This window comes from Hesperophylax consimilis, chromosome 17 (genome assembly GCF_061612785.1).
Source record: "Hesperophylax consimilis isolate HC1 chromosome 17, BYU_Hcon_1.0, whole genome shotgun sequence".
NCBI lineage: Eukaryota > Metazoa > Arthropoda > Insecta > Trichoptera > Limnephilidae > Hesperophylax > Hesperophylax consimilis.
In genome coordinates, this window is record NC_142852.1 from 9,484,672 (window position 1) to 9,504,344 (window position 19,673).

General features: G+C 34.9%; 2 protein-coding genes across 2 annotated transcripts in view; both read left to right on the plus strand.

Annotated features, from left to right (window-relative positions):
* Positions 1-800: 800 nt before the first annotated feature.
* LOC149415943 (protein MEMO1) overlaps positions 801-19,673 on the plus strand; it is a 35,290-nt gene continuing 16,417 nt past the window's right edge. Inside the window, exons 1-2 of the mRNA XM_089641526.1 lie at positions 801-962; positions 15,257-15,338. Coding sequence (XP_089497652.1) covers positions 914-962; positions 15,257-15,338 — 131 coding nt within the window. The 5' untranslated portion in view covers positions 801-913. The remainder of the gene's footprint in view (positions 963-15,256; positions 15,339-19,673) is intronic.
* Positions 2,312-9,242, plus strand: LOC149415944 (uncharacterized). Its single transcript, XM_089641822.1, has 2 exons — positions 2,312-2,823; positions 8,594-9,242. The coding sequence occupies exons 1-2, from the start codon at positions 2,363-2,365 to the stop codon at positions 8,994-8,996; spliced, it is 864 nt and encodes a 287-aa protein (XP_089497948.1). The 5' UTR covers positions 2,312-2,362; the 3' UTR covers positions 8,997-9,242.

Genomic DNA, 19,673 nt, shown 5'->3' on the forward strand with positions numbered 1-19,673 from the left:
ATAAAGATGCAAAAGGATCTGGGGCGTGCCAAGAAGACCCAAGAAGGGGCGAGAAGATGAAAGAAGAGTCAGAAGAGCGAAGGCATTGCTGAGAAGGGGCAAAAAGAGCCAAGACGAGCAATTAAGAGCCAAGAAGAGGCGAGAAGATATAAAAAGAGCTGATAAGGGGCGAGATGATGCAAGATAAGTCAAGGTGAGCCAAGAAGAGCCAAAAAGGGGCAAGAAAAAACAAAAAGAGCCAAGGCAAATCAAGACGAGTCAAGAAGAGCCAAGAATAATGAAGAAGAGATATGAAGAGACTAGAAAAGCCAAGAAGAGTCAATAATAACCAAGAAGAACCAGCAAGAACCACAAAGAGCCAAGAGGTTGAAAATATGCAGTAGAGTCAAAACGAGCCAAGGTGATCTAAGAAGAGTCAACAAGAGACAAAAAGAGATAAGAAGAAGAAAGATATAAAGAAAAAATAATAAGTCAATTCCTTTATTCCTGCCCATCCTTAATTCCAATATTGGCTTATTTGCCTGTATACCGGTCGAATAAACTCCAACATCCTTCCAATCTTCAGAGCATGCGTTCCAATTCCTAACAAATCAGTACCCCCTAGTGTATTGGTCGCACCGGGACAGAAGTGCTCCTGGTGGGGTGGTGCAATCATATTGCACCGGTCAGTTAAAAGAGCAAAGTCATTGCGAGTTTGTCAAGTTATCGGGAAAAATCCCTACTAATTAAAAAAAGATTTTTTATTATAGAACTGGCAACACGTCTTAGCTAGTTCCCGATTCAGAAGTGTCATATTATTTTCTTTGTTGTCAAGAATGTCAAGAGTCGAGAGTTGAGGTTGACTTTATCCTCCGAATTGTGTTCAAACTCATAACTAATTTATTAACTTAATTGTGCTCTATTCAATTCTGTGATGCCTTCCAGACGCGCCACGCACGCCGGGAGCTGGTATAGCGACGATGGTGAGAACGAAACAGCTGATTTTATTTTCCTAGTCTTAAGCTTACCACTGAGAGGTCCGGTGTAACATTTAGATTACCGCCGAGAGATCCATTGTTTAATTTAAACTAATCGCTGAAAAACCACCGCTGAGAGATGCGTGGATGGACCTCCAAACAATCCGATCTCGGCACAAATTCTTGCTTCATTCACATTCATACATACTCTTTTCTTAGTCGTGACTTTGGACTCAATTTGGTTCACTTGGTCGTGCCACTTCCCTGTAATAATAACTCGAACAAAACATATTAAAAATTATCAGATAATATTTGGATGATGTTTATAGCGCCGTGTTCGTGAAAAGAATCACCTTCAAATCTTTATTTTATGTCAAAAATAATCACATGAAATAGGAACAGTCATTGACCTTATTTATTTATGGTTACGTAGGTGTTTGGTTTCATTTTTTATTAATTGCTTTTTAATACATAAACGTAAGTAAAAATTATTTTAGTTTGAAAAAGAATTAGGTATGATGAGAAAAGTTACATTTGCCATGAGTTTCTACCACTGATACGTCTTTTGTGACCTCTCCCTCTTTCACATAAACGACGCGGGTAACTGAAAGAGAGGTCAGAACGGAGATCTCAGTGGCAGGATTATGCTTTCATACTGCCATCTAGCAAAACAAAAAATTACCTAATTTATTATAATAAAAATATTCTGTATGATTTTTTGATGTAGTTCTTATTTTTGCCGCAAATGATAATAAAAATGTAAAACAATGTACATTTTACATTATTTCCATCTAGCGGAACGAAAAATAACCAACTAATTTACGATGTACAATCGTTAGCTTTAAAATCTTTATATGAAATCGGTTATGCTTCTCATTTTTGCCGCATGATCGCTGCTGCATCACATCCAAATTTGTATTCGGTAGATTCCCATACTACATCCTCCATTCTACGGTACAATTTTAAATAGCTTACCTTTTTACTCCTGCCATTTAGCGGAATGAAACATAACTAACAAAATAACCTGCAAAATTGTAAGCATTTTAGATTTTCAAACGAATTGTCACAACGGAAGTGGTATTAGTTCTGTTTCTTACCGCAAAAATCGCTGGAACTGTTTTGGTTTGCGGCTTCCTTATTTCGACATGCAATAACAGGCTCTACGGAAAGATACTTTAGAGTACTTTATCACATAACATTGCAACGGCGTTGCCGTATCGCACAAGCTATACGATAATGCGCTCTATAGAAAGTTGCTTTAGAGTACATTATCGTATAATGTATAACCTTGTTCTTTTGTAATTTTATCTTTGTCTGCCAATGTTATACCAACTGACAATTTCGAATTCATTTGACGTTTGTTTTCTGTTTGTTCGATATACGTCAAATTTAGCTTCCGTACAAAAATGTCCTCTTCAAAAAACGTCGATTTACCACCCCCAGCATCAAAAAAAGTTGTAGTTAAAAAGGCCAAAACGTCAAGCGCTTCAACGGCAAAAGATTCAGGCCGTCCAAAGACGTGTCCGACTTCAAAAACAACGAAAAACCAGCAAAATCAGAGTATCGTGTCTCGAAATGCGTTCGATCTTTCGTTCAGAACAAACAACGTTTCTGTCGCGTCTACAATTTGTGCTCCTCGCAGCGACGAAGGGAAAGATTACGAAGATGTAACAAAGAAATTGGCGTATAATGAATATCTTGAGTCGTTATTTCTGGAAACTTTGGTCGACGAGAAAATTCAGCGGGAAAGGAGTGAAATAGATGTTAAAATGGCGGAGTTAGAAATGCGACTCCAAATGGATAACTTTATGCTACATAAAACAAACGCCAGACTGAAGGAAGTATCGTTTTTGAGTGAGCAACAGAGGTAAGTGTATATTGTTTTTGTTTTATTAATAACACCAGTCCCCAGCGTTACCCAGGCTTTAGTTTTTTTTTTAAACTCAGATGTAGACAGTGACCTTCCTCTTGTTTTGAAGGTCAAGTGTGCAAAATTTCATCAGTCTTGATATAAAACTGTAGATATGTATGAAAAACAAATCCACCCCTCCCGCCCGGTGTCCACAGCCTTCTTTACATAAAGAGACTTGTGGATCCATCGCAATGCTTTGCTATTGCTAATATCTTTCTCGGGCGCCTCTGACTTTTTATTTATTTAATATATATAAGTGGGTACAGGATATAATATGAGTACATAAAAAAATATATTTACATTACAAAATGTATTTATGTTCGCAATCTCACCAATGAAGAAACTGGTTCTTGTGCTTGGTGAGATAGTTACACTAATTATAAGAAAAATAGAATCGTTATTATATGATAGGAACAATATATAAAGAGACAAAATCTAACTACAGTGGAGATGAGTATAGACTGATAATAAATATCAATGGAGGGAAAAACAGGCAATTATTTAGTTAATTATTTCTGAAAGAGTAACTTTAGCTTTAGTTTAAGTATGTTAATATCCTTTCATTTCTTTATTTCAATCGGAAGGTTGTTGAAATACTTTATTCCTAAATATTTATAGTTATTTTGCATTTGTTTGGTATTACTTTGTGGAATTTTGATATTGTATTGATATCTTTTAGATAAGTGGGTATCAAATTTTTTAATTATATTATCTTTATAAATTTGTATAATTGCATTTTTCTTGAATATATCTTCTACTCGGGGCACCCCGAAATCTGTGAATAGTGTTTCTGTTGGATACGTGGAGGGTTTCTTGAGGATTACTTTGAGGATTAGCTTCTGGACCACTTTGATCGGGGTCAGAATCTTATTGTATGACCCCCCCATCCAATAATTCCGTATTGAATTAACGACTGGATTAGTGCGTAGTATACTCTTTTTAGGTTATTTCTTTTTAAAATATTTCTTAATCTTATGAATATGTATACACACTTTCTGATACGCTTAACCAATTCACAGATGTCTTTTCCACTTCATATGTTGTTCTATTATCACTCCGAGATATTTAATTTCTGATACTGAGTTCAATATTGAACATTGAAATTGACTTCTTCCACTATTATTACTGTATACCACAATGTTACTGTTAACACACTAGCTACGGAGATGTTTGTTAAAAAACTGCCACTTGCGGCGGGCGAAATTTGATCGCAATCCAACTACCGGATGTATGTCAGCAAACTTCAAACTGTGGAGCTTATATCAATAAAACAAAAATTAGTAATAAAAAATATTTAATATTTAATAATGACTCAGGGGTAATAATAAGTTTACTTATTACTATAATATAATAGGAATAAAATATAATAGGATAAAATATGATAGGAAAAAATAGAACACGTTCTAAAACTAATTAAATTTAAACATATTTTTTCTTGGTGTGGTATGTTTGGAAACATTTACCGACATGAAGCGGAATTTTGCATTGTTTACACATGAACGCACTTGGCTTCCGTATTTTGAGCTTCGCACAAACTCGACAATTGCGTCTTACTAAGTTTTTAGTTTTCTCACTCGTTATTTTTACCAATTCGTGGTTTTTCAAAATGCCAGACAGTCTATCATGTGGATCAAAAAAAGGAGTTCTCGCCGTGACACAAGTAGGTGTACTTATTTGCAAATCTTGCGTGAATGATGTGGACGGTGTGGCTGCTGCGGAAGAACTATCTTCAAGCCAGGTCTCTGCAACTTGTAACAAAAAGTCGCGGAAGCAAAGTTTATTAGGTACGTTAAGTTTTTTAAAAATTTGGAATGCATTGAAAATTCCACAATGAATAAGGTATAAGAAGGCTTTTTTGGTCCACTTTAAAGATTTTCTGTATATTGGATTATACGATAAATATTGGTCTGCAAGATCAACACCATTCATCAAATTATTGTAATCTACGATGCATTTTGGTTTTTTGATGGGCAACCCTGTTGTTCTATCAATTTTTCCCGTATCCACCATATCCGCCTGGTGTATTGTAGAGATCATCCTTACATCTCTCTTCTTGTTGGTTTTCCACATTTGAAGAAGTACATCCCCTTTTCGTAGATATGTGGTTTCTTGGACTTTAAGGCGTATATTTTTTAGTGTAGGCGGTATGCCACGATTTTTTCTAATTGTGCCGCAGATTCTAGTTTTTAACTCCATTAGATGGTTGGCTAAACGCACACTATTGTAATAATTATCCGCATAGATATTATACCATTTATTTAGGTACGGTGACAGCAATTGGATTATTGTGGAATCTAACGTAGCACTTATACCTGAATATAATTTAAAATTACAGATATATCCACTCTTTGATTCACAAATCATCCTATTCAGGATTCCATATTTTACAATTTTCATGGGATTGTACACGCGACATTTCAGACGACCTCTCCACGGAATCATCCCTTCGTCTAGAGATAGATTTTGATTTGGCGTATACACTTCCTGGAATTTCTTCGTGAAGTAGTCGATTACAGTTTGAATTTTGATCAGACGGTTTGTGCTAGCGGTCGGAATTTCGTCATTATTAGAAAAATGGAGATTTCGTAAAATTTGTCGAAATCTATCGCGGCTCATTGTCTTTCGGAAATATGGGGTCTCTATCCGAGGATTTGTGGACCAATAATCGCCCATGGTATTTTTTCGGACTAGCGCCATTATAAGAACTAAGCCAAACCATTTTTTTAATTCTTGAATCGTTACATCTTTCCATTTTAGGGCGTGAGCTGATGTCGCATAGTTGTGATGATTTCTTTCATGGTATATGTTTGTTTCGTTGGTTATTTTGTCGAACAAATCATCTCCTATAAATAGCGATGTAACATCCCCTACACTTGATCGATTTTCGGGGAAAACTTTTAGACCGGGTACACCTTCGAAATCAGGCAAATTCCTAGGAGGATCAAATTCTGACCAATCCAGGGTTATGTCAGGGACGTCTTCTGAAGATTCTTCAGAGGATGATATGCGCATGACACGCGGTCTTGAACTTCTACGTAAAATTGGTTCATCATCTTCTTCGTTTTCTTCAGCCTCACTGTAAACTTCGTGAAGTTCATTGATTTCTTCGTCAGCGTCATTGGGTACGTCTGAAAGATAGTCTTCAAAATGTTCTTCGACGAAAGTATCCTCTCTATCGTCCATTTTAGGTTTATAAAAAAAAACGAAATCCCAAAAGGCGAAAAATTAAATCACAAAAGTAAAAAAAAAATTTATATACACATTTAATTATTCCACGATGATGCTCTCGAATGAACTCGAAAAAATACAAATGTAATTGTAAATGTCTAACGTCTCAAAATAAAATCACATAAGTCCACAAATCACAATAATAATAAAAAAGTCATATACGCGTTTTATAATGTTTAAAATTAATATTCCATAATAACAACACAGTTTAACAAGCGCTGAAATCACAACAGCTGCGAATAAAAATTGATATAAAGGCTTCCCCACTTGAGTTTATTTCGTCATAAGTATCAGCTAACGACTAAAGTAAAGGTCAATGATCTACATATTTTATTTCATTTTTTGACGACGAAGAAAAAATACCACCTATTGTCTTTGTTTAAAATTAATTTCCAATATTTCATTGAAATTAATGATGACTTTTAGCAATGTTTTGAACCAGAAAAGAATCCATAATGCTGTGTTTATTTTAGCGACACCTAACCAATACACAGCAAAGCCAAAATAACAGAAGAAATTACAAGATAAGACGTGTTTTTTGTATGTGAAGTTGAAGGTCGTAGAAATGCACAAAAATGTGCGCCCCGCCGCAATGTAAGGTTTCTGAAACGCACAAATATGTGCACACCGTAAGCAACGTGTTAAAAAACTACATTACATCGGCTTTAATTCCACTCCGTATTTCATTCCGATGCAGAGATATTGGATTAAGTATTCTTCGGGCACCCCCAACTTCTTGTACCAGTTAAACATCTCTAAAAACTCCTGGCACTAATAACAACAAACTGTTAAATTTTCACCGATGTCTGTCGACTACTGTTCTAGTTTTGCAAGCACAAACATAATAAGCCTGAATTTTTATATGTTAACACATTGTTTGCGGGAGACGCTTAAAAGCGTCTTTTGCGTACTGTTGGTAGAGAGCGGGAGACGCTTAAAAGCGTTTTTCGTATTTGTACACTATTGGTAAAGCGCGGGAGACGCCAAAATGCGTTGTACACTTAGAGTAACAATATATTACGAGTAACGTATGATGTTGGTTACGCTGTGAATTAAAAATTATGCGTCAGCTCTCGAGACACGTGTACTAGGTACCTGACAATTAGGGTCGGGTGGCCGGCCGACTGTGGTCATAAAACATACACTTGAAATAAAATAAATGTTTTGTTTTTTTTTTTTTAAATCTTTACATTTCTTCAGTGTTAAAGCAATATTGCTTCGTTCAAGACGTTCTCTATTTTCTTTTCTGCCTACATTCCGCTTTAAAAATTTCGTACAAAGTATTTGTGTGCTGTGCTCGAAAAGTTATTTGTTACATATTTGTTAGTTATTTGTTACATAATAAAGGGATATTTTTGCATAAAAAATACCCTATAAAAATGGACTACGGTAATGATAATCGATTACAATAAATATATGAAAGGCGTTGACCGAGCAGACCAATATCTTTCGTATTATTCTATTTTACGAAAAACCACTAAATGGACAAAAAGTCTAGCGATGTATATAATAAATTGTGCATTATTCAACTCATTTGGTGTGTACAACTCCGTAAAAGAAAGGAAAATTAAATATAAACAATTTTTTAAGGAAATCGCAGAGCACTGGGTGGCTGATCAGATTTCGTCAGATAATAGTCAAGACCCGGAACCAACACCATCAACATCTGGTATCCGAAAAAAATCTTCAAAATCTGATCCTCTAGGAAGACTATCGATGGATATGCGAAAACATATACTGGAAAAGATTGAAGGCCCTGGTAAAAATAAGAATCTGCGAAAGCGATGTCGTGTGTGCGCGGTACGCAAAATACTTAGCGAAACCCGGTACATGTGTAAATTCAATGATGTACCTTTACATAAAGAGAATTGTTTCCAACGATTTCATAATTTCAAACAATATTAGTGTTTAGTGGTATGTATTTTAAAAAATATATATACTATGTTGAATGTGCATAAAATGACTAAATCGACAATACGACAAAAGTGCAGTTTTTTCAAATTTTTAAAATTTAAACTTATATATCATAAATGTTTCTTGAAAAATATAAAAATTTGTGAAAAGATCATAATAAAGGATTTCGAATAAGGTAAAATACTGAAAATTTTATTTAAATTTGATCAATAGTTCAGAAGTTATAGCTATTTTACATGAAACGGAATTTTGCGCGCGAACGTGATAAAAATTGCCCGCTTTACGGCGTAGATTGATTAAAAAACCCCCCGCAAACATTGTGTTAAGATGTTCCAGACGTACATGAACACTGTAGCGTTTCGAACAGCTTTTCAGTGTTCGTAAAACAATCAGGTCAGATTTTGGACACTGTAACTAAATGTTGGGTGAAGAAGGACAAAGCGCACAAAGGCATAATACCCCAAATCGTAGACAATCATAGATTTTTTTTTAAATATCGTCATGTTAACTGTAATCCGGTAATATCTGTCTTTCTATTTTAAAATAATCAAATTATTTTCAATGCTTTTTTTTCTATTTTCAGAATAATAGACGAGCAAAATGCAACTAACGATGAATTTTTGGAAGAATCTCATCGTTTCGACACTGAACCACTCATGAAAAACTTGAACATAAACGAGGACGCTTACTGCGACCGTTTACATTTTAAAAACGTGGACATAGAATACAACGAAGACGATGGATTTAAAAAACTCTACGAAACAATCCAAGATCTTTCCGCTTCACTGGACAGAGTAAAAATGGAATGCAAACTGGACAATGAAGAACTTTCTATGATGGGAAATATATCGGAAACGTTTAAATTGTGCGCAAACGCCGATAAAAAAATCGACGAGAATCTGGAGGACTGTCGAAAAGTTTTGCCTGACGTTACTGTTAATGTTTTAGAAGCCGTTTCTACAGAGTTGTCTCAGGTTTCTGCGTAGATTTTAACGCGTTTAAAATTTTATTAATTCTTTCTAATATCTATTCATTGAAAATACTAATTTAGATTGTCTGTCTGTCCCGTGTAACTTTGATTCAATGAATTCTAGAACTCGCAAAGTTTAATAGGTATGGCATCAAATTTTGATGCAGTATACTGGACTCCGGTTTTACACGGTGGATACCATAAATAAACCACTCACTAGATCGATAACTTTCTGGATTTTTGTATGAAACAAATTGGTCCTAAAAAACCATAGATATGCCAATATATAGACAGAAAATTCTCATTTATAGCCTAATTATTATACTATACACCAATGAAAAACTCTGAAAGTTTATTCCATAGACTTTCAGAGTGTTTCATTGGTGGATTTAGTCAGGCAATTTTATGACGTCACAATATTTCGGTTATACCACCCTCGTGGATACGTTCCAAGCAATACCGTATAAAAAAATTATTGTTGTATTACCCGACATTTTACAGTTAATTTATGAAGTAGAATATCAAGAAAACACTGGACGTCCGCGATTGTTTACAGAATTCGCTCAATTGACAACTGACTGCATTCACCCTGCTCACGATATCTAAACCGCATACCGCTCTGCGCATAGTACGTACTGCGAAGTAAGTATGTGCAATGAGTGTAGGACTATGTTATTTTGAAATCATGTAAAAAGGTAGTCAAGTGTACTCGCAATCAGCATTGCTTTCGTACAGCGTGTTTCAAACTTCTAATTGACAGTTTTATCACTTATTTGTTTTGTACAGTAAATAATTAAATGTTCCTTTATTTATCTTTTGTTTTATTTACACCCAGTATCTTTCATTTAAGTGGTTCGCTAAGTTTGGTGCCCAGGTTCACGGGGGTTAGTTTTGTTCAGGTCTTTGTGGCGGATTCGTCTGTCCACCGGCAGCTTGGCGGGCCGTAGAGGGAGAGGTCAGTAGAGGGAGACGCTTTGACTTCTCCAGCCGGACTGTCTCGACCCATCTCCTTGCACCGCAGTGGGAGGGATGGATTCATATGATGGACACACTGGCCCCCAAATTCCTACCAACTCATCATACCATACAGATGGAAATTGTTTTCGTCAGGCCCTCCTGTGTGTAGTTAATGTAAAAAAAGGTCTGGTAATTGGACATATAAAGCCATTTCAAGCAATGTTTTGATTCTGAATGATGGTATCTCACTTTGGGAGAATACACTACATATCTGGGCTCTCTTATTTTCACTCTCCGAATGATGAGACAATCCTTGATGTCTCTATTAATTCATCTCTGCATCGTTCACAAATTCTTTCCGAGTTCTAGTTCACACATAATTCTCGTGGTGTTTGAAAGAGAGAGTACGAAAACAGTGTGCAATATAGTTGTTGCTGGGGAATACTTGGAGCAGGTGGATGAGTTTGTGTATTTAGGAAGTATGTTCTATAGCAAGGCTGCCCAACCTTTTTAACAGTTGGGCGAAATCGATGATTTTGAATTACTGGCGGGCCACTGAATACCTGACGGTTCCTATTTCCATGGGGGGGGGGGGGGGGCTACAAGATTCCATTTCGGACGCAAAAAATATTATATCAAAAACTGGTGTATTTTTGTTTAAAAAGTAAGTTCAACAGGTTAGATTTTTTCGTCGCTGATTCTCGTTCTGAGTAGCCTAAATAGCGATAAATCGCCTTCGTTGGCAACACTGGTGACCGCGCGCAAGCTGCATTGTTTGTTTTACCGCAAGCCCGCGAAACTTTTTCAAATTGGCGGATTGGCGGGTTTTTTGAAAATGATTCACGCGGGCCACTTATAATTCGTTCGCGGGCCACAATGTGGCCCGCGGGCCTGGGGTTGGGCAGCCTTGTTCTATAGAGATGGGAAGGCTGACAGAGATATTGAACGAAGGGTAAATGCAGGTAACTCCATTAAAGGAGGAGTTAAAAGATACTATGTCAAATAAGAATGTTATTAAAGTAAATTTACTATCAATCAACACTTAATTAAATAAATGAAATGAAAATACTTGGTATATTATAATAAAACAAATAAAAAACTTTATTCCACTTAATTTTATTTTGACCGTAACCGGTTTCAGCTCGTCAAAGCCATCTTCAGACTGGTATACAAAATTCTTAGTCTACGGTTTATATACACAACATATGGGGGAGAGGGGAGAGGGGTAGTTTATAGGGTTTTAATCAATTTTATTTGTTAGAAAATAAATCATAATAATTTCGACATTAAAATATGTAGTTAGGTTAGACCATCCCTACTTCAATGTAAACATGTACCCCTTCAATAAGTAACTTTGTAATTAATAAGCTATTAGTATCACTTTATTTCGATACAAAATCTCAACATGTTTCATGAACCAAGTTCACTTCATCAGGAGCACAAGTATACTAAAGTTATAATTCAAATTAGGTCTAGAAAGAAGAGGTAGAAGGAGCGGGGAGGGGTAAGAGTGGGGGAGGGTTATTCAAAGTAGGAATTAAAATGTCATTAGACGGGAAAGACCGGGTAATTGGGAAAATATTTAAAATGGGGTTTATAAAATTTTTTTGTTTATTAATAATATCTGCTTTCATATTCACGTGTTTTCTTATTTCTAGGATTTCAAAATTATTGATTTGAGATACCTTGTAACCAGAATGTAGTATTTTAAAACCTGAATTAATATCGAAAGTATGGTCGTTATTTAATAAATGATCCGCAAATTCTGATTCACAGTTTCCCTTTAAAGCCCTAAGATGTTCTTTAATTCTGATCTCAAAGTTTCTATTAGTTTTTCCTATATAAAAGGAATTACAATCATTACAGTTGAGTTTATAAACACCTGATTTTTTAGTTTGACTATCAATATCTTTATTATTAAGAATATATTTTTTTAATTTGTTATTCGTATAAAACGCCGGTTGAATAGTGAAGGGAATGTTTTTATTTATAATTTTGGAAGTATCATTATCTACAAATAGAATTCTACGCCATTGTTTGTTTGTATCTTTATAAATAGGATAAATATAAAGTTTAAAGAATTTATGTTTAATTTTTTTATTTAGTATTTCATCTATCAATTTATTAGGATAGCCGTTATTAGATGCTATTTGTTTTATGATATTTAATTCTGAGATATAATTAGGATCCGACAAAGGAATAGAAATTAATCTATTAAGCATAGAATGGAAAGCTGCGACTTTTTGAGAAAAGGGATGATTTGATGAATTATGAATGACAATATCAGTGTACGTATCTTTACGGAAAATATTAAAATCTATTTTATTACCTATTATTGTTAAATTTAAATCTAAGAAATTTAAACTCTTATCTATACCTATTTCTAATGTAAATTGAATATTTTTGTGTATTTTATTTAAAAAGTTTAAAAACATGTTCAATTGTCTTTCTGTTCCTAACCAAATGCAAAAAATGTCGTCCACATATCTCTTCCAACAATATAAATTTTTAAGTAACAAGGCACCGCTATTAAAAATCTTATTTTCTAAATTATTAATAAAAATGTCTGCAATCAAAGGACTCGTACTGTTCCCCATGGCCAAGCCATCCTTTTGTTTAAAAATTGTATTGTTAAATTGAAAATAATTTTGTTTAAAAATAACTTCGAAAAATAAAATGAGGTCATGGATAAGGTCTTTCTGTAAGTTAGATGAATTTAACAAATTATTGATGATGGTTTTACTTTCTTCTATTGGAATACTAGGGAATAAATTTACTACGTCAAAAGAAACATGTTGAGATTTTGTATCGAAATAAAGTGATGTAAACAATGTTATTTGTGTTTTAATAAAAAATAAATAATGCCATCACAAAGTGAAAAGCAGTTAGAAGAAGTTTTCTTCGAAAAATTATTAGTATCAGTTGCTAAGTCCCTACTTTCTTAATTCCTCTAATAATTTCTCAAATGTAAACATGTATCTTTTCAAAAAGCAAATATAATCCCATCATAAATAATGATTTGACAATAAAATTATGTCATTAATAATGCATATTACCTGTGAGGTTTTTTCCCTAATAAATATTGAAATGAGCTACAAACCCAAGGTAATTAGCTTACTGGAATTACCAAATATTTAGAAATTCCACAATCTTAAACGACTTAGTAACAAATAAAATTGATTAAAACCCTAAAAACTACCCCTCTCCCCCCTCCCCCATATGTTGTATATATAAACCGTAGACTAAGAATTTTGTGTACCAGTCTGAAGATGGCTTTGACGAGCTGAAACCGGTTACGGTCAAAATAAAATTAAGTGGAATAAAGTTTTTTATTTGTTTTATTATAATATATTATAATGGAATTCCACCACGAATTATCAGTCTCAAAAATAGAAATATTAGAAAATACTTGGTTTTAAGTCACTTTATTGATAAATTTTACCGTCTAACGGTTTCGGTATCTCCGTACCATCATCAGGATAGTTATATGCTATTAAATACAGAAGTACACATATTATAGTACACGCATTCCAGAAAATACTGGTCTAAGGAAGTCAACTCTTAGATCAGCGACATCATCTGCAATTGGAAGGTTGAAAGAGCCTAAGCGAAATCCAAACACTAAGTTTGGTGATCGTGCATTCGGAGTATCCGGCCCCAAGGCTTGGAATAAACTTCCTATGGAATTGAGAAGAATAAGAAAAAATAAATAAAATAAGAAGAAACCAGCCCAACAGAATTTAGATCCAAACTAAAAACTCACTTTTTCAGACACTCATTTCCATAAATCCGTCATTCTATCCAAATATTTCTTTTTTTTCATTTTTTTTATACCGTTTTTGTTACATTATCTAGCGATTCCGTTCATTCAATTTTGCTATTGACTTGCCTGCCAATGGACAATGGACAATATCAGCGGGAACATAACAAGTCAATCGGTTTAATTGTTGGCTTTGGAATCATCTAGATGCGTTTAAGATTGACGATTGATTTTATTCATTCATTTCATATATATCCAGCTAACAATAAAAACACCCTAATATAATAGAACTTCCTTCTTCTTCTGGCGTTAGTGAGATTAGATTGTTAATATTAATTTTAGTTGTAAGTTGCTAAATATGTAAATACTCGTATATATGTCGTTAAGATAGTAGTTATAAGCCTTAGTCGTAAGTCACTAGATATAAGTCTTAGAGATAATTCAGTAGTTCTAGTATTAACTATTTAAGAAATATATTTGTACAGCACCCTTGACGTGATTTTTCACGAAAACGGCGCTATATAAATTAGCCAAATATTATTATTATTATTATTATCAAAAAAGAAAGAGACAGTATTCTAAAGTGGGACAGAGCGTTAGCTGTGGGGGAGGGGAACTTGGGATAAGTGAAGTAATGGGGACATACTAAGAATTGGGCTGACCAATTTATCGATTTTTTTATTTCCGAAGCTTCTAAATTGTTTAGTCTTAAACCTATTCCATTTTTATATAGGACTTTAATTCCCGTATCACGGTTAAAAGTATGGTCTTTATTAATTAAATATTCCGCGAACTCTGAATAACTTAAATTGCGTCAGTGAAATTATTGACCTAGGTAAATTGTTCGATAGCAAACTAACTTTTGTGTATCATATTAATAACATTATCAATAAGGCTCTTAAGACTCTTGGATTTGTTTTGAGAATTTCAAAAGACTTCAATAATTTAGGCACATTTATCATGTTGTACAAAACCCTTGTTAGATGCCAACTAGAGTATAACTCTACGTTTTTACAATATTCATTCCGATAACATTGAAAAGATTCAACATAAGTTCCTGAAGTATATAAACTATAAAATGCATATTCCTGTAGAAAACATTGATTATAACTACTTACTAGATAAATTTTCCATATTAAAACTTTCAGAAAGTAGAATAAATACAGATTTAATAGTATTACATAAAATACTTCATTACAAAATTGACTGTCCTGAGTTACTCCAATTAATCAGCATCCACATACCCAAAAGATCTTGCCGAAATTTACTACCCTTTTATTTTTATCTAATTGTTTCTAATTGGTATATTGTATATTTCTATATGGTAAATTGGTATCTAATTGTATCTTGTTCGTTGGCTATCGTCTAGATGTGCATATTTGATATCAAGTACGTAGTAAGTAAGAGTATAAACATTTAATGTCCAGCATCCGTTCTACAAAAAGTCACCGACCGCCACTGCTGCAGAAGTGTTGGTTATCTAAAGAATGGCTCCAAAACCCGCCTCAAAAATTGTGTTTCCATGATTCCGTTGAATCTAATCAAGTGTTTATTTCCAGGGGCTGAACTCTCTCGGCAGTTAGATGATTGGTTATCCAAAGCAGACCTGACGCATGGACCTGCTCGGGCAATCATAGCTCCGTGAGTTACATTTAAACACTTTTATCATACTCGTCTTTTCCCCCTTGTTCTATTTGTATTCATCACTTCGACAATATGAATTCAGGATAGCGATGAGTCGTCCATTATGTTTGATTGTGTAAACCGTACCAGGGCTCAATTCAATGGTTAGTCTTTTTACCAGGAGATATTTTAGAAAAATAGTATTAATTGTTTTCATACTAATATGTTCATACTCTCGTGAACAGCATCTGACAGTATGGCCTCCTTATTGTACCTTTTTAAAATGTCTTGTTTTGTCCTGTCCTGCTGTTATTGTTATTCTAAGTTTTGTCATCACTTTGTATAAACAGTGTATTTAGTGTTATAATCATAGACATATGAATATTAGTAGACCTGCCCTAAGTGATTAAAAGCGTATTATCCCAACTCCCCATACCGGTTCCATTGGAGCCGGCTGTGCTTGCGTATGGACTCAAGTGAAATTTGAAAACGTGACGTCATCATTCTTGTGCGAACTATGGTCGAGGCATCATCGGTTCATTTTACGAAATAACACGGCAAAATGTTGACTTGTACTATGAAAACTTGTAAAAATAGATTTGAAAAAGAGAATAAACCCAATTGTCGTATTACATTCCATATATAAGCATTATTTTACTTTATTTTAAGCATATTCACATCGTATAATATAGATCAGTTTTAGAAACATATACTATCACATCGAGAAACGTCTGGACGCGAAACACAAAGCTGGTTGGTTGCTGGGAAGTAAATTATGAACATTTATAAAAGTGTCTTAACTAAATACTTAAACGAAATATTCGACTCTGAAAAGGGAACCGAATTTTTTTGCCGAATTTGGACTTCGCAAATTTGTTCATAACGTGGCGGGTAATTTGCGCTCCCATGTAAAAATGTCTATTCATTCAAAAGCAGATTTTACTTTTAAGAAGTAAATGGTGATATTATAATGCGAGATGCCTATTTACTGTCAGATTGATTTATTGACGAATCACAGTCAGCCTCACTCCCTTCGTTCTTCAACAGTTGATTTTACCCCTCGCCATTATCTTCTCGTCTATTAATTCCTATGTCTGTGGTTATAATATTAGATCTGTATTGGGTAAGGCACACTGTAGGAATAATTTGAAGAACATGACCACTAATAATAATAATAATAACATAGTATTTATATAGCGCAGTTTTGTGTTGTTTCACTTCCAGTGCGCTAATATTAAATTATCATTTTTAAGTTCGTTATAGTTAAGCACATGAATGAGCGAGCACTGGACGTTTTTAAAAGGAAAATTTTGAGGCGTATCTTCGGACCGGTTCTAGAAAATGGATTTTGGCGCAGACGTTATAACAATGAGCTCTATACTCTGTTTAAGGAGCTAAACGTCACAAAATTCATGTCACTGGGAAGACTTCGGTGGCTAGGTCATGTGGAGAGAATGAGCGAGCATCAAGAACCAAAGTCCCTGCTGAGCTCAAGACCGATAGGGAGAAGGAGCCTGGGAAGGCCAAGGTTAAGATGGAGCGACAACGTCCTCAAAGATTTGTCTGCCTTGGAGCTTCGAAACTGGAGAGAGCTGGCGCGGGACCGAGATGAGTGGAGGAAGACTCTTGAGGAGGCCAAGACCCACCAGGGGTTGTAGAGCCAAAAGTGATGATGATGATGATATAGTAAAGCACACTTGAAGTGAAATGGGACTAAACTACGCTATATAAATTAACGAAATATTAAATATTATTATTACACCTACTAACTAGCTAGCATCTTATTTTTCTTGTGGTAAGAACCGGTACTGAGAGTCGTACGATCATTCATGTGCTTACGCTGGGAGCCGTACCGATTCGTAACGGGCGAGCGCAGTATTCTAATTGCTCATACGCTCTGAGATCACGGCTCCCGTTCAATTGAGCCATCGTTCAATTGAGCCGTCGTTCAATTGAGCCTTCGTTCAATTGAGCCGTTGTTCGATTGAGCCGTCGTTCAATTGAGCCGTCGTTCGATTGAGCCGTCGTTCGATTGAGCCGTCGTTCAATTGAGCCGTCGTTCAATTGAGCCGCCGTTCAATTGAGACGACTCTTTGAGCTGTACGAAAATATTGAGCTGTTATCTTGGCTCCTGCTCTTAATAAAATGAGTTAAGACCCATCGCTACTTCAGGGTATTTATAGCACGGTCGATCGATAAAAATACCAATACGATACCAAAGCGACCCGTTCTCATGTGACAAATGTCAACCGTGTACAAATGTTGGGCGCGCGTTTGGCGTGTATCCCGACTACGCACCGGTGCCGAAGGGATCAGTGACGCTAGTTCCTCAGAGCATATTCCATTGTAATACCGATAGAACAAGGACAGCATACCTACCGGACGCCTGTGCTCTAAAGATTGCAGTCCGTTTGTTAAGATTGGGGAATCTATCAAACGGACCGCCCGTTTCTGCACAGAGTCAAGGGTTTTTTTCAGGTATTTAGGGGCTCCGGACCAGAGATGGCTGCCAAATTCGACAGTAGGGTGCACTTGCGATTTGTACAGGGTCAGCAGTTGTGTATTATTAAAGTATCTGCGGGCCCTGTACAGTACGCCCAGCTTCTGAGAGGCCAACTTTACTCTGGCTTCGATGGAGCCCCCGTACCTGAGCTGGTCACTTATAGTTACACCGAGCATATCAATGGAAGGCCTGTTCGGAAGATTGCTTCCGTTGAAGGAGACTAGATTATCATTTGGATCCCTTTTAGACGTAATCAGACAGGATTGGGTCTTGAGATTATTTTTACCCCAGGAGGAAATACTCTCGAGATAACCGTCCATTCTCTGCTTCAAAGCCCTCCGAGCCGTTGGAGTTCGTTAAGCAAAATTACTGACTTATGAATGAATGAAGGCAGACAGACGAAGCTCTTAGAGTTGAAAGATGTTGTATACACAGTCAATAGAATACGTAAAGACCTCATTAAGTATTTGCAGAATGCCAATATATATATTAAAGTGAGTGAATTTCATTTCGACATTGTCATTTTATTCATATTTCGACGTAGCCAACCTACGTTTAGGAATGTCCTTCCATAGACAATACACACCAGTGTTGCCATTGTAAGGCGATTTCTTATTTATTTCAAAGTCAATATCGACTTGGCTTGACATGGCTAACGTGCATAGCCGTCATCAATTGAGCATATTGATCAGATATTGTTAAGTTATTGATTTGACTATGCTAGACCTTCACGCATGCTTGACGTGGCTACCCTGGATTTTTATTATATTGTATTATAATTATATTTAGAATTATAGGATGGGGATCTGCTGTACCTAAGTATGGTTCCATGATAACTCAACACAGTGGCAATTCAACACACCTTTAAAAAGTGATATAAAGTCATTAGAAACGATGAAAAAAAAAAAATTTTTTTGAAAAAAACTTCTTCTAACTGCTTTTCACTTTGTGATGGCATTATTTATTTTTTATTAAAACACAAATAACTTTGTTTACATCACTTTATTTCGATACAAAATATCAACATGTTTCATGAACCAAGTTCACTTCATCAGGAGCACAAGTATACGAAATAAAGTGATGTAAACAAAGTTATTTGTGTTTTAATAAAAATAAAAAATAAAAAAATAATAATAATTTAAACCTAACCTAACCTACTTAACCCAGTTAATAAAGTTTTTGTTTCATCACTTTCCATGACTTTATATAACTTTTGAAAGATGTGATGAATTATCATTTTGATTATTTATCCGGTCACCTCTAAGTATATACATAACCTGAACACAATTCAAAAAGGAATCATAAATACCATACTGAAAGTACCCATAAGAACGCCTTCAATTGAAATTTTAAATAGTTTTGATGTACCAAATTTACAACAAATATATGCTAAAAATATATTATTGAAACTATTCAAAAATACTGAATCCTTTACAATACCGCGTATTCATCAAACAAGGTCAAATCACAATGATATAAAAAATATTCCAGGTCATAAAACCACATTCAGGCAAAGAAATTATACTTATTTTGCGACAAAACTCCACAATATCCTTCCCCCTGATATGAAGCGAATAGAAAATTTTAAAGATTACAAATCAAGAATAAAAATCTGGCTGAAAGAGATTAATGAAAAAACTCTGGAGAAAACATTAAAAACGACATAGAAAACTAATAAAACAGAAATGAATAATTTTAGTCCGCCTCAGCACAGGTCACCCTAGTGAGGACTAAGAAATACAACTAGGTATACATATATTTATTTATTTTATTTTATATATATAAATTACAAACAATACAAACAGTATGAACCTTTGTCTCTCCAACTGGGAAGGATTCCCGTTTCAGGA